This window comes from Arachis hypogaea, chromosome 20, assembly GCF_003086295.3.
Source record: "Arachis hypogaea cultivar Tifrunner chromosome 20, arahy.Tifrunner.gnm2.J5K5, whole genome shotgun sequence".
In the NCBI taxonomy this organism is placed as follows: Eukaryota; Viridiplantae; Streptophyta; class Magnoliopsida; order Fabales; family Fabaceae; genus Arachis; species Arachis hypogaea.
This window is the reverse complement of record NC_092055.1, coordinates 140,933,051-140,949,243: the sequence shown is the minus strand read 5'-3', so window position 1 is coordinate 140,949,243 and position 16,193 is coordinate 140,933,051. Positions and strand designations below refer to the sequence as shown.

Sequence of the window (16,193 nt, the reverse complement as noted above, 5' to 3'; positions counted from 1 at the left end):
GACGAATGGAGGAGTCGCCGTGGATCGGAGTAGTTGATCGCGCGTTGCGAATGGAGACCTGGTGGTGGTTGCGTCACGACGGTGGAGAGTCGTGGGGTGCAAGTGGTGAGCGATGGGGAGTCACGAGTGGTAAGGGTGCGTCGAGCGACCGATGGGGAGTCACGATAGGACACGAGAAGGGTGAAGTAAAAGCGCGATGGTGGTTGTCTTTCCTACGCGAACGGCAGATGAGGTGACAGATAAGGATGCAAGGACAACTGGCGATTGCGCGCCAGGATGAAGGAAAGAGGGATTAGGATTTGTGGTTTTGTGTGGTGAATGGTGAGTGCTAAGTGAAAATAAATTTGAATAAGTTTTGATTCAAAAATGCCAATAATTTTAATTAATCAAATTTTAAGTTTAAAAAAAATTTTAAAATTAATCATTATTATTTGAGTTCTTTTTTTTTTGTTTGGGTCATTATTATTATTTGAGTTCAATTCTTGCTGCTTGACACTTACCTTCCTATCCTTTTCCCTTATATAAATACTTAAGTAGCAGCCCTCCTAACCCACAAAACCTTAATCCACTACGCCACTACCCCCTCTCTCTCTCTCTCTCTCTCTCTCTCTCTCTCTCTCACAGCCAGCGGCAACAGCAGCCACCGCCTCCGCCGTCGCCGAACTCTTCTCGTCAACCAGAGGGTGCCTCGCCGCCGGCAGTGACAGACATAGGGTTCCCTTATATAACTACCTAGTTTGTAACAGGTCATAAGCTATCCTTGATATGTAATGTTTTCACCAAATTGCTGTTGAAAAGATGAATCCTTTTGCTGTTTTCTCCCATCTTCGTTGCTGTAAATAACTAAATATGGTTTTGTTTTCTTTCAGGGACGATCCAGAACTTGACAACATGCTCAAGGAAAGATTAAGATGGGGTGATCCTATGGCACATTTGGTAAAGAAAAAATATCCAGAGCCTGTTCTTCCGGATTTGGGAGAAGGTGAGAAGATGAAAGAATCAGGTTTTGTTGTTCCGCAAGATATTCCAGATCACAGCTGGTTGAAAAGAGGTTTAGATGCTGCACCAAATCGCTATGGGATAAGGCCGGGACGACATTGGGATGGAGTTGATCGTAGTAATGGTTGGTTCATTTTGCCCTTCGTTTTTGTTACCTGGCTTTTACCTTTCATTATTATGCGGAGATTATAGACAATTTTATTCGCTTGTGTTGAATGATTGACTTAAGCTTTTCTCGTTATAGGTTTTGAGAAGGAATTGTTCAAGAGAACAAATGAGAGGCAAGCTCGAGACAGAGAAGCTTATCTTTGGTCTGTCTCCAATATGTGAAAAATGATAGTGTGTAGGTGGACATGTTTGTAGATTTTAATCATATGGATTTTGAAGGATTTAAGGTTGATATGGCCAAGATTCAAGGGAGCTGGAAAATTGATTAGTTCTGCTACCCTTAGCCAGCCAAAAATTCTTTGCATCCCATCACTTCCTAAGTAAATGGCAACATTGGCAGAGCGCGTTCTTTGGTTCCGAAATACTCAACACAATAAATAAAATAAAATACAAATTCAAACTGATTAAGAGATTGTCTTAGGCGCATATCAATATTCAAAACAATAAAAGAAGTTGACGGAAAGTTTAAGATCGGACATTTTAAAGTACTATTATTTTATTCGTTTACTTAATTAATTAATTAGTACTCAAAATAACTAAGAAAATTATCTTTCACTCAATTAAAATTTTGACACGATATTTAATATTAGGGTAAAAATAAATATTCTCATTGCCAAAATTTTGTAGGTGATGGGACGTTCTCTCACAACTTTTTTTAACTCTTGGTTTCATAATTTGTCTTAAAAACATAATTCAAAAACAAATATATACAACTTTTTCTAACTCTTGGTTTAATAATTTGTCCTAAAAACATAATTCAAAAACAAATATATATTAAATATATATATTTTAATTTTTAGTATTGACTAATTGACAATGTAATACAATCACAATTGTTCTTTTAAATAATTATTTAATCAATGTAAAATGTGATTATGTGATTGAATATATATAAAATAATTTTATATTAATAATATATTAAAATTATATATATTAGTAGTAATAAAATTAAAACAAGGATTCAATTTTCATATATTGTCAGTAAAAAGTTTATTCATGCAATACTTATATTATTTTATTGGTAAAAATTAATTATATAAAATTAGCTGATGATAATATGTCCCCAAGAAAAGTAAAGGATGTTGTAGTGTCTTTTTAGAAAATATTCTGCTATTAGAAATAAGAAATAAAATTAGTAGGTTTTGAGTTTTTTTTTTTTGTAGGTTTTAAGTTATTTTTGTAATTATTTTATATTATTAACGTGATATAATTAAATGTCAACAAATTATAACTTAAATGATATAATTTTTTCGTACTCATGGTACTCATAGCGTAGTAAAATTTCATTCTTAACTTTAAAAAGAAAAACCGTGACATAGTTAAACACTTGAAACAAATTCCAAAAGTATACTTATCGCTAAAACAGAAAAATATCTAGGAGAAGAAAACCGGACTACGTTGTTGCATGCCAAAGGTGAAACGAAAAGACAAGTGGACACGCGTCAATCTGAACATAGAAGCAAGCCCACCACGCCTTTCTCTGGTCTCTAAAATGATAACTACGTTGTGAATTACCTTAATCTACCTGTGATCTCATCTTTTCCCTTGTTTTGCGTCCACGTACATCGCCCTTTCATTCCACACACAACACTACTTTGATTACAGATCTAATCAATAATAATTATTATAATTTTGTGTGCTGTTAGATCTAAGCTATTATTATGGACGTGGATTACAAATAAATCAGCCTATCTATATATTTATTTATTCACTAATCTTCTCCTCTAAGCTCTAAGTCTATTAAAGCACCTTGATTTTGTCATCCTCCCTTTTGAAACCAGTAACAGTGGATAAAGAAAAAAGTTGCCACCTAATTTACTATTTATATTATTTTGTGTAATTTTTTTTATAAGATGAGTATTTTGGTAAATTCAACTATGGGGTCGTCGTCCCAGGTCTCAACTCAAAACAGGGGGTCGCTCTAACCGCCAGTTTCCAAACAATTCTATGGGGGCGCAAAGTGGATCTAAATACTGCTTTTTCTTTTATTTTTTTAATTTAATTTATATAAACTATTAATTTTAAAAATTTAAAAAAATTACACAAATAATTAATTATATATTATTATATTAATAAAAAAATTAAATTTTAAATTAAAACTATTTAAATATAAAAATATAATTAATTTTTTTTTACTAAAAATAGGAGGCTCGAATCCACAATCTCTTAATTGAATATAGAGAGATTATGCAATTTGAACTATTACTCATTAGCATATAATTAATCATTTTACACATTAGTATAATTATTAAAATATTTAATTTTACTGATATTATATTATTGAATACACATGTAAAATTATCTTATACTACTAGAATACATCAAAATTAAAATCATATTAATTTTTTTATTTGATTTTGTTTTGATTTCTTCGTACTCGCAATAACGGTTGTCACTTGTCAACATGGCACATTGGCACTACATTCCTAAAAGAAAATAGCCCATGGTTTTCAATCTTAGATTTCTCTCTCTCTACACTTTCTCTCACTCTAAACTAATTCCATTATTCTTATCTCACTACATATAAATATCATCACCTCCAATTTCTCCCAATCTTCTCTTACATCTTCAGAAACCTCATCGTACTGTAGCAATTTTCATACACGTTTTATTTAAGTTGTTTGGGTCATTTTTGCAGAAAATATCAAAGATTCTCTTTCTTTCTCTTTCAGTCAACCATTACCTATTTCATTCTTTAGTTCCAAATCAAATTTATAGTAATATCAAAAGTACCAGAAGAGTTTCCATTTTTGAATCACTCCAAAGTTGTTGAAGAAGAAGAAGAATCATCAAACTTAGAAGTCCATCTCCAAGAGGAAAATGTTGATCCAGCTGAAACACTGAAGAAAAAATAGAAGTTCGTTCGTTCATTCATTCATTCATGGAGGGTGGTTTAAGGATTGGTTGTGCAAAAAGGGTGATCGCGAAGAAGAAGAAGCCTTATCGGAGAGTAAAGAAGGCAGTGCCTAAAGTTCCAAAGGCACTTGAGGATCTTTTCCTTTCATGCAGAGAAACATTCAAGGGTCCTGGAACCGTTCCTTCACCACAAGATGTTCACAAACTCTCTTGCATTCTTGGTACGATATATATGATTTCATTTCTTTGGATTTTCATGTTCTTTTATAATTACACTCACAGGTTGATTATGACTAATTAATTGGATTTAATTTCCATTTACGTGTAGTGGCTATTTGATTGTTTTAGCCTTTGCACTATATATTTCTTTTTTCTGCCCAAGTCTTTTATTTATTTATTTATTTATATTTTGCAGAATTTTATGCCTAACTATTTTCCAATTTTATGCCTAACTATTTAATTACCGCATGTATTCTCATCCAAAAGAACAAATATGAATCAAAATTAAACTCTACCTAGATAATGTAATGACATTTCAAAGTTTGTTTATTGTTTTTGTTTATGAAAATATAAACATTTGAGGACAATGCACCTTTCTTGTTTTTGCTAAAATTACATTTGACAACATCAATTAGTAGAAAAATTGAGGGGATTTATTTCCGTCATTCAAGGTCCTTAATTCTTGATTGATTTATGACTTTCTCTGAAATGGTGTGTGGTTAACAAAACAGATACCTTGAAGCCAGAAGATCTTGGGCTAAGCAAAGACTTGCCATTCTTCAATCCTGAAAACCCCATCAAAGATAACCCAAGGGTCACCTACACAACAATATACCAGTGTGCTAATTTCTCGGTATGTCTTGGGAGGATTCATCAATCCAAAATGATGCTAATGTTAGGATACTTACTAACTTTCTTTTGTTCTTGCAGCTCTGCATCTTTTTCCTACCAGCAAAGGGAGTAATTCCTCTCCACAATCACCCGGAAATGACAGTTTTCAGTAAGCTTCTATTGGGGAAAATGCACATCAAGTCTTATGATTGGGTTGATCCTGAGATCACTCGCCGTCTTTCGCATCCACAATCACAATGTATGTATTAAATTTGTTAGTCTTGAGTTAATGGGATTGGGAATTGAGATATACACTAGTTTCTGAAATCTAACCCATATTCTAAACCTTGTCTTGCAGTGAGACTGGCAAAATTAAAAGCTGATAACGTCTTCACAGCGCCGTGCGACACTTCGGTTCTGTATCCAAGGACAGGAGGTAATATCCATGAATTCACAGCCATAACACCATGTGCTGTGCTTGATGTAATTGGTCCTCCTTATTCCAAAGAAGACGGAAGGGATTGCTCCTACTATAAAGATCATCTATTCACTACATTTTCCGGTAAGCAATCCCATCATTTTAGACAATTACTCGCTCCGATTCAAACTGATAAATTGTTTTTAACTTATATTTGGACTGAATGGTTTTATGACATGGTATAAACTTTATCTGAAAAGATTTAGAGTTCGATCTTTGGTGAATGTCAAAACTAAAAAGTTAGCATAAGGCAAATAAAAAAAAATATCTATGCAAAAATCAAGCAACCTCAAAAGAGTCTTTTGCTTGAGTAGGAGTGTTAGAGACATAACTATTTATGGTGCCTCATCTTATTAGCTTAAGCTTTTGGAATGGATGGTTAATGTATGTTTGCATGCAATTTGGATTCATAAATTTGTTAATATGAAATGAAAAAAGTGTTGTATAAGGAATTGTCACTTCTTAGACATGTAATTCATGTCTTCACAAGCAGGATGGATTTTGTTCTTTGTTTAGGAAAAGGCCTCACCTTTTAAGGTTTGGTTTGGTTTGGTTGGATAGATATTTGTTCTTAAAATTTTTGTCTGAATTTAATTTTCATGACATTTAGACGCATATTGTCACATCAATAAAAATAATTAATAACTAATTTTCAAATTCGTTAGTTAATCATCTAACATGGCATGGCATTAAAATTAAATTCTTTTTTATTCCATAAATAGAAAATCTATGTCCTTGTCTCTGTTTTTTGTCAATGTATTTCTTAGATTAAGAGACAATCTCTAAACACAACCTAATATTTTATTTAGAATTACACTATGGTGAAGTTTGGGTGATTAAGCTAATTAATTATGCTAATTATGTAGATGGCAAGGGAGCTGAGGTGAAAGAGGAAAGTGATAGGTACGGATGGTTAGAAGAAATTGAGATGCCAGAGAATTCAAGAATGGATGGAATCAAGTACTTGGGTCCTCCAATTACTGCAGACAGAGAGTTGTAGATCAATGATATGTGTTCCATTTAGGTCTTAGTTCTTACTTCTTACTGTTCATAACCACAGGCATATACAAGTCACCTACCACTTCATCATCTGTTTTCTTGTGTTGGTTTTAGTTTTTTTTTTCCCTTTCAATTTGTTTGGGTGCTGTCGGTTGTAGATGTTTAATGATACCTACATGTTTAATCACGTTGAAAGTAAATCTCAAATCGGTAATTTCTTGTTACTACCTTTGGTTTTCATGTTCTAAGTCATTTGCATAGTAATTAAGAAATCTAAAGTTTGGAATCAGTTGTAAAATATTTTACTATTTTATGGAGGGTGAAAATAGAAAATGCCAAATAAAAGTATATTAAATGTGGAGAGTAATAAACGAGTTTAATTAAAAAATTAATTATTTTTCAGTTAATTAATTTTTTATAATTTTTTATTTTAAATTTTAAATTTTATATTTTAAATTTTTTGCATAAAACTTGTCTCATGAGTGGCTGTAACGAGTTGACCTACTTAACATAGCTAAAATCCTAAAAGTAAACTGTTCAATTATAATTATAACTATGTATATGAATTAAGAAAATCTTAATAACATATTTGATTAAGTGCTTGTTTGGGCGTAAGATTTTTATTTTTCAGCGTATTTAGTAAATTTCTAGTAGTAAAAGTAAAAGAACTAGAAAAAAAAATATATATATTTTTTGAGAAACTGTAATTTATATATTTTTTTAAAATTTTTTTTTTAAAAAAAATATTTTTATGTAATAAATAAACAAAAAAGTACTTTTATATTGTTATACTCAAATATAATTGATAGATAAAAAGATTTTTTTGCATGAGATATCTAAACATAAAATTATTTTGTTTTTTCATAAGATCTTTTAAAAAAAGATAATTCGAAAAAAAATATTTTCTTCAGAAAAAAAATCTTTTTTTAGAATCTCATCCAAACAAGCTCTAAATAATGTGTGTACAAAATTACTTTTTATTAATTATCCAATTCTTCTATTTATTTCTTCCCTACTTATTCTCTGTTATTCAGTTAATAATTAACTTAACTGAATTATTACTTTGGACCAAGTTGAACTACAAAGATGGACAACTATTTGGTGACAAGGCGGGTCAGACGGTTCGGGTTAGATGAGTACGGTCCGGGTTAGACGAGTTTTTGGAATATAGCAGCCTCAAAATTCTAAATTGGTCCATCTTTTTGGTGAGTTATGCTTGCCAGGTTCAGCCAGGTTCAAAAATTAATCAATCGTGGATTGGAATTTACATACATGAAAGCGAAAAAAATTCTTAACACTTACTTAAGTAAAATAAGTGAACGAGAGATCTGATTGTTACGCCAACTAAAGTTTGTTTTCATCATGTAATTACTTACATACAAGTGTTTAGTCATGGCTGGTGTGTCCAATTTAGCATGGAAGGCCCAATAACTTTATTTGCATGACCACACTGTCCAAGATTGTGTCATGCATTTTCATGATCCGTCTTCAAGAAGCTACGCCTTGTCCTATCAAAACCTAAACACCTTACGTCATCCTACAAATGGTTAATTATTTCCTATCTTGTTATTCTTTCTATGTTCGCATTATTCTTTAACTTTAAGGTAAGAGTATATTCTTTAACTTTGTTAACTCATGTTTAGATTTAAATTTTAGTAGCACAATAGCGGTTAAATCACTAGGATCGATCTACTTATGCATTATATATATGTTCTAGAGTCTTACTGGAACCGAGATATATCTCTACCAAGGACTAATTCTTTAAAAGAGTCTGGTGTTGACTAATGAGTTGCTGTATATATAAGACAAGATTTGAATCTCTTATACTTGTTTAAATGGAATAATAAACTGACCACTCAATCAACTAAATTGGTTCATTGCTTTTACAATTTGTACTTCATTTGGCAAGATTTATGAAGAAATTTTTTGAATCGGAATGATAAGTGATTAACATATGTAATTAAAACAAAAGTCTCAACCAATCCCTATCTCAAATTAAAAACCGGAACTTTCATAATCAGCTAGACCCTCATATTATCCAAAACTTTTGTTTTATTAGATTTTGAATAATAATAATAATAATAATAATAATAATAAATAAACCTCTTAAATGCCAAGAACCACCCTTGCGCTCGTGTCACTTCTATTCCCACCCAGTGGCTGTTCTTTTTGGTGAAACAAACAGAAAATATTCTAACTCAAACACGATTTTAGCATTATTTCATAGAGAACATGATTTTTCGAGGAATAAATGGTCATTTTTCATCATATAAATGTGAGTTCTGATAATCCTAATCATAAAAAATATACACTAATTCAATACTCATAAAAGACTACAGAGATGAGTAATATTCAATTGTTAATTTTATGGAATTATCACAACATCGGATAAATAACAAATTACTAAACCTATTTCATAATCAGAATCAGAACAGTGAGGACTCCCGTTTTGATTCTGAAATAATAATTTACTCTTTTTGAGTAATTTTGGTAGAAATTTGAGTGCAATTAATTTCATTTGAAGCTGATAATTTAACTGATAATTTAATTTGACTAAATTATCATCTAAAAATATTGAACTATCAACTTTACACGAGGTAAATACCAGTCACTTCTAGACGCCAAGATTGCATACACTGGCGGAGTTTCCAGCAGCGACTAGTGACTTGTAGATCTGAACTATCACCTTCTCGTCGTACTCTTTGGGCTGGGCCGGCCCAAGCCCACCAATAGCTACAGAGTACGGCCCACCGAAGCCCGTAGCGGAGGCATTCATGGTCATGACACGGGAGTTGGCGAAGCCGAGCATCATCCTGACATAAGCATCCCTCAGCCACAGCAACATCTTCTTTGGCGAAGGGACTCTTCGGATTCGGATCTTGGGCGCAACCTTGACCCGCCATCCCCAGAATCGGGTCCCACGCCGTGACCCGAGTTGCTCAGACTTTGATCTGCGACCCGACCCATGGAGCTTGCGGTAGCGTCTCCTCTTTTGGAAATCCTTGAAGCTCTTGTAGACGCTCACTGTGATGCCTTCCATTGAAGTTAGAGAATGAGAATGAAAATGAGAAAGAGATTGAAATGAATTGGTTAAGGAAGTGAAGGGAGTAATAATGGTGGTAGGTGCATGTGGACAGGGACACCTTATAGTAGACATCATACATTAATACATGGGTTTGTGCTAAGCATTCCTTGTACATTTGGTTCCGGATTCTTTTGGATTTTCTGTATACCTATTAGAAAAAAATTTATATGTATTAAAAATAAAAATAAAAATAAAACTTTTTATTTTATATAAAAAATATAAATGTTAGTTTTTAGTATATTTATTATGTATTTATTAAAATAAAAAATAAAAAATTTTATTAATAATAATTTTATTAGATCTTCTAACTTTTAACTAATCTCTTACTATATTTACCAATTACTATTCCCAAAATTTTTACTCTTAATGCGTTGACAAATTAAGAATGTATTGGATTTGTATTTTTATTTTTTTATTATTATTTTTTAATTTTGTGAAAACAAAAAATTAAAAATACTAAAAATAAAAAAATTTGAGAAGGTAAATCAAACCGAGTCTTTAATTTCTAAATTCAATACAATATTAAATAGTAATAAATAAGTCTCCTAATAAGGTATTTTCTCTCAGATTAATTCCTTACCAAGAGAAACTTTGTCTATGAAAAGGTCTATTCATATTGAAGTTGTCGGGGTTCATAAATTGTAAGTACTTTTAAATATGCTGATATAAATATCTCTCCAATATATCCATCTGGAAAACGAAAATCTCTCCAAGTAATTTGATTGTGCAATAATAAAAAATATTTGCCTTGTAGAACAAAATTCCTTGCATTATTGTAACACTACTCCATATTACATCAAGATGAAGAAACTGAATTTTCAAGTAGGGTAATACTAAGGAGACAAAAAAAAAAAAACAGCCAAAATTTGTTTTATTTAATATTTATTAATTATCGTAATAATTAATGAATACTAAATAAGATAAATTATAACTGTTTTTAACTGATTTTCTTTAGTTACCAAATATTTTCGTTCCGAGCATGCGCATACTTGTAATGTATGTATTTTATCTATTTTTTATATATTCATATGATTTTAAGAGAATTTAGATTCGAGTAAATTTTTATAATAGTGTTTGAGATTTATGAGATTATTTAATTTAATTTTTGAGATTTTAATTTTATTATAATAATCTCTCAAATTGAATTTCATATACCATACTAGTCCTTGAACGTTTTTTATTGATAATTGTCATGTATCATGATGGTCCCTCCGCCACCTTTTTATCCTTTTTCTCTCTCTCTAACGCACTCTTTTCCTTTCTCTTTCCATCATATTTTTTTGAAAAAATGCTTAGAAATTATTATGGTACCTGAAACTCAATTTAGAAAATCATTATACTAAAATTAAAATCTTAAAAATTAAATTGAATAATTCTATAAATCTTATGAACTGATATAGAAATTTACTCATTTAAATTTTTTTAAAATAAAAAATTTAATAAAATAAAAAGTTAATCACGATTGATTTATAATTTTTAAAATATATAAGTTTTATTATTTTAATTTAAAAATGATTAATTTTTATTTTATTATTTATCAATTTTTTTATTTTATATTTTAGAGAATGTTGATCCGGTTTAGGAGGTGAGGCAGACGTGACATATTTAATGGGCAACGCAAGCTGGTACCTATATTTCGTGCACATATAGTCATCACTCTCTTTTAATGAGTTTGGTAGAACTTAGAAGTTGCATACTTGCATGTGCTGATAATTTAATTTGTGGCCAACTAATTATAATTTATTAGTTTTGAGCATTTGTTGTATCTAGGGATGGTAATAGGTAGGGTATGGTAGGGTTTGGATCCAACCCTAATTCTACCTGTGGATTGAGATTTTTATATAAACTCAAACCTATTCTATTTGCGGGTTGAGAATATCCTAACCCTAACCCTATCCGCTTTTGACCCGCGGGTACTCGACTCTACCCGCGGGTTACAAAAAATATACAACATTATTATATAATTTGATGATAATTTAAAATAGAACTGATTTTTATATAAAAAAAAATATTAAATTATCAATTAATGATTTTCTTTTAATGGTTAAGTATCTTTTGCATTTAGTGAGAGGTATTTGATTTAACATACACTTAATATATATTTTTATATAAGTATATAATATAAACATATATAGAGTGCGGGTTGGTCGGGTAGAATTGAGATTCAACCCGCACCTTATCCGACCCGCACAAAAACCCTACCCGCATCCTACTTTACTCGCTGCAGATTAAGTTGGCAACCCTACCCGATCGGGTGGAATCAGGTTGAGTATCCGCAGGTAAAATACATATTGCCACCCGTAGTTGTATCATTGTAAAGGCTCATAGTTAAATGCACACCTCAACAATTGTTTCTGACTTCAATATAATGTTTCTAACTTCTTAAATTTCAATATTGTATGATCCTCCAAAAATTGTTTTTATTTTATTATTTGTATATTTCCAGATAATCTACTTAGACCCACCAATTACTCCACATATCTTTTCAGTCTTCTTCGAATTCTAATTTCAAAATATTTCATTCACATAGTCTCCTATTTCCTTATTTGCAATTTTGTATGGTGCACAACTTGGTCATTAAGTTTCAATGAAAAATGGCGGATGGTTATCAGTGGCTAAAAGAAATGGGTTGAATCTTAGCTCCCTCTTTTTTAGCTTAAAAATACTTGTTGACCTTCAAAACCAAGTTTGGAAACTTTTTATCCTTTTTATCTCGTAACTAGTCACGAGACTTTTTCTTTTATCTCGTCCCCAACCACGAGACTTTTTTTTTGTCTCGTCACTTGGCACGAGATATTTTCTATTTTTGCTCCTGTGCAGTAGAAACAGAAATGGAGTAGAGAGGAGAGAAAATTACACCCAGATATATCCTGATTCAGCTGCTAAGTGCAGTGCAGCCTACATCCAGTCTCCATCACAAACATGATGGAATTTCACTATAATCTTCCTGATTACAATCTGTAAAGTGCTAACCCAGCTTACAAGGGGATTCCCACAGAATCATGAAACACAACATAGATGAACAAATGAACTCTAAGGATATCTATGGCTTTTTCTTTTAATTTTGCACTCTCTGCCTTTTTCCGCTCTATGGCTTTTTCATACAAATCTCACTGTTTGCCTTTTTCCATGAGACTCAAGACATGACAAAATTAAACAGAAAAATACAAAACAAAATACATTGAAGGAGAAGAGAAAACTGTTAGCTCAGGTAGCTCTGAGAATTCTGTGCCTTGCACTCTCAAACTTTCTCCTTACTTCAAACTGTGACTGTTCTCTCTTTTTATAGAAGGGGGAAGCCTCCACACTTGAAGCCAAAATCTAAGCCAACTTCTTCTTCCTTCAAGCACAAACCAGTTCGGCCAGAGAGAGAGAAGAGATAATCTATACAATAACCAACATGCAATTACCTCTAGTCCTTCCTTGGTCATCACTCTTCATCAATCCGAGCTCTCCATCCTTGGCTTGCTCTCGAAGATGGATTTTTGGCCCTTGATGCTTCATGATGATGATGACTTCTTCTACTCCACTTTTGCTTCCTTCCTCACGCAGCCACCCTAGCTACTTTCTGTGATGAGTAAACCCAAAAGCAGTGACAAGCCATCTCCTCCAAGATCTTCTTTCCTATTGGCCGAATCTCCTTGCTCCATTTTTGGTATGGAGAAGCTAAGATCTCATCACAAAATCATATTACAAGTGATAAGAATCTCAGCCACTATATTTTTTATGTTTTCTTGCCATCATTGTGATGGTCTTGAGACGTGCTCCATCTTCTTTTCGGTGAGTAGGTGTAGCTTCCATGGCTTCCTGGATAATGACCGAAAGAGAAGAAGGAAAGATGAGAAAGAGTGTAGAGTTAAAGTAAAAGCAATTAGTTAAAATGAAACAAATTAATGTGATTGCTTTTTCTTCCCTAGCTTGAGTGGCGTGCTGCATTAATCAAATCAATCATGTCACTCATACTTTCTCACTTATGTTTCCAATGCTTGCAAATTAAAATTTGAAATCCATCCCAAAGTGAAAAAAAATGGAATCCGTTGGAGAGCATAAGGCAAATGATAACATTTGCTTTCCTGATGGACTTTGGATTAAGCATTGGATCACTTAGCATAGATCTTGGGCTTGTGACAATAATAAAATTAATTTGGCCCATTATAACAACTAGCTTCAGCCACAAATTAATTTGGACATTCAAAGCTGAGCTAATAGTAAAACACTTGAGCTTGTCAATTTTCTTTTGTTTCGGCCCAAAATCAATTCAGCCATACTCATCATGTATTCTTGCATTAAATCAAGGCTGAGTATAATTGGGCTTGCACCAGAATTTTATTTTCGGCCCAATTAAAATCTGCATCACAAAATTATTAATTAACATATGTTAAATGAAAATTAAATTAATAATTTTGTAATTAAATATTTCAATAATGTTTGCTCATCATCAAAATTAAATTGGAGTTTTTCAAACTCATCAATCTCCCCCTTGATGACAAACATTATTAAAATTGAAATAGAAAGAAATTTAAAAATTAGAGTATAGAGTACTCCCTTTGAAGATTTGTTTTTCTCCCCCTTTCAAATTGTTACAAGGCTCTCCCTTAATGTATGCCATTCTAATCAAGGAAAGCACTAACCTGTAACAGTTTTAATCAAGCTTCAAGTAACAATGTTATTTAGCATATTCATTACATGATGCTAAATGCTTGATTTATGAGCAGATTTGAATTGATAATCAAAACTTATTTGTTATCATAAATTGATTTTCTGCTCAAATATTACACACATCAATTGAGTACAAAGAAAAATGATGTTCAAATATTTTCCAGTCAGGATATCAAAACAATATTATTGTGGTAAGGGAAATATTTTTTGAAACACACTTGATCACATTAAACATGGCAGCTATTATATATAACACAGTTTAAAGGAACTGCCAAAAATAAGTTATCAAGCCATCATATTTATCAAGATGAATCAGAATATTCTTATTTCAAAAAGGCATGTATCAAGATAACTCAACAACTAGGCATTCATATAATCAAAACAAATGCATTGCCAAACATCATAAACCAAATGCATTTCCAGCAGCACTAATCACAGTAAAACAGATCAAATATTATCAACATGCAACATGTATCCTTTTAACAAGGGTGATCATGAATTTTCAACCGAAAATTTCATCCCCTGTTCTCCTGTTCATCATGAATTTTCAACTGAAAATAAATTTCATCCCCTGTTCTCCTGTTCATCCCCTGTTTTTCATTTCAATTTTTTTTTGCTTTCTCCCCCTTTTGTCATCAAAGGGGCACCTGCAAAAAGATTTAACATAGAAGCATAATATGCAAAATATAACCCAAAAGTGTCTACAAAATATCACAGAGTTATTGTTCCAACAGAAACAAAACAAAGCTCCAAATTGAGCCTAAGTGTGCCAATATCAAACAGTAAACATAACTTTAATCATCAGAAAGATTAAAGTCAGATCCCTCAGCCCCTGCTTCACTACCAACTTCATCATCAAGGCTTTCCAGCATTAGACCGACCCTTTCTTGGCATTTCTTCCAGGCCGACTCATTTTCATATGTAAGTTTGCGAGCAGACTTGTGAAACTGAACCATGAGATCAGACATGTTTGAGAATTCTATGAGAATGTCTCTTAGGGAATCGGTTGCCTTTGAGGATTCTGGCCGGCTCTCAAAGTCATCATTAGAAGCCATAGATTTCTTTTCCTTTTTAACAGCCCCACCTCCTTTGATCATAGAGACTTTGTTCTCTACATCCTCATTTGTTAAATCTACCTTAAAGTACTCAAAGATGCACGTGAGAAACTTCCATAAGGTAAATTAGTCTTTTTTGTACTCTTTACAGACTCCCACATATGTCTAATCATGAGATAACTAAATGAAATAGAAGATGAAGTAACGAGAGCAAATATTATGAGACAATCAGATACGGTTACCCTGTTATGAGAGCCACTTTGTGGGGTGAGAATGTGAGTTATGATGTGGTGCAGCAGGGAGTTGGTTGGTCCAAGAGCCTTGTGAGTCGGAATAGTGCCGTCTAGTCCAGACAGATTCTCACAAATTTGATGAAGAACTTGCTTGTATGCGACCCCAACGTGCGCATCCCATTTGTCAGACATATAAACCCTCAGCCCTTCATCAGTGTAACCAAGGGCAGAGCCAATGGTCTCAGCATTCAGAGTGATATGCACACGCTTCACGTAGGAGTGAAGACTACCATCAATCAATCTCAGATTCGCATAAAACTGTCTTACCAACCCTGGGTAAACCATTTTGTGAATGAGGAGTAATGGAGACCATTTGAGATTGTCAAACAGAGGATATAAATCAATCCCTTTGGAAGCCAGAGAATCAAGATTCACCAAGTATGAGGGACACAGATACCGCTTTTCCAAAACCTCTTTGTGAAATTCATAGAATGCACATGTAGAAAACCTTGAAGGATCAAAATGAGAATGTGGCTTATGAAATTTGTTCTTGAAATCCATTGAACCAAGGTTTGCGGGTTTCCGGGTCTCATGAAGCACGAAACCTTTGGTTTTCTGAGAGCTCTTCCCAGATGCATGAGGGGTGGACTTCTTCGGTGGTGATGGAGGAGGTGATGTATGAGATTTCTCTTCCTCTTCCTCCATGCTTGGTTCCTTGTTCTTGTCACTTTTTCTCCTTTCAGAGGATTTCTGGGCTATAACCTTGCGCCTCATGGATTCAGTTTTCTTGGTGAGAGGTGAAGGGGAAGATGAAGAAGTGGAGTGAATGT

At 32.7% G+C, this 16,193-nt stretch overlaps 3 protein-coding genes across 3 annotated transcripts; 2 read left to right on the top strand and 1 right to left on the bottom strand.

Annotated features, from left to right (window-relative positions):
• The first annotated feature begins 477 nt into the window (after window positions 1–477).
• Window positions 478–1,529, top strand: LOC112784947 (pre-mRNA-splicing factor cwf26). The gene is made up of 3 exons (XM_025828330.3): window positions 478–746; window positions 870–1,123; window positions 1,244–1,529. Exons 2-3 carry the CDS (start codon window positions 892–894, stop codon window positions 1,327–1,329), a joined length of 318 nt encoding a protein of 105 aa, XP_025684115.1. The 5' UTR covers window positions 478–746; window positions 870–891; the 3' UTR covers window positions 1,330–1,529.
• A 784-nt stretch (window positions 1,530–2,313) lies between these two features.
• On the top strand, window positions 2,314–6,558 carry LOC112783133 (plant cysteine oxidase 2). Its single transcript, XM_025825915.3, has 5 exons — window positions 2,314–4,244; window positions 4,755–4,876; window positions 4,954–5,113; window positions 5,213–5,416; window positions 6,199–6,558. Exons 1-5 carry the CDS (start codon window positions 4,049–4,051, stop codon window positions 6,330–6,332), a joined length of 816 nt encoding a protein of 271 aa, XP_025681700.1. The 5' UTR covers window positions 2,314–4,048; the 3' UTR covers window positions 6,333–6,558.
• A 2,387-nt stretch (window positions 6,559–8,945) lies between these two features.
• On the bottom strand, window positions 8,946–9,371 carry LOC112785257 (uncharacterized). Its single transcript, XM_025828717.2, has one exon. The coding sequence runs from the start codon at window positions 9,369–9,371 to the stop codon at window positions 8,946–8,948; it is 426 nt and encodes a 141-aa protein (XP_025684502.2).
• Between the last annotated feature and the right edge of the window lie 6,822 nt (window positions 9,372–16,193).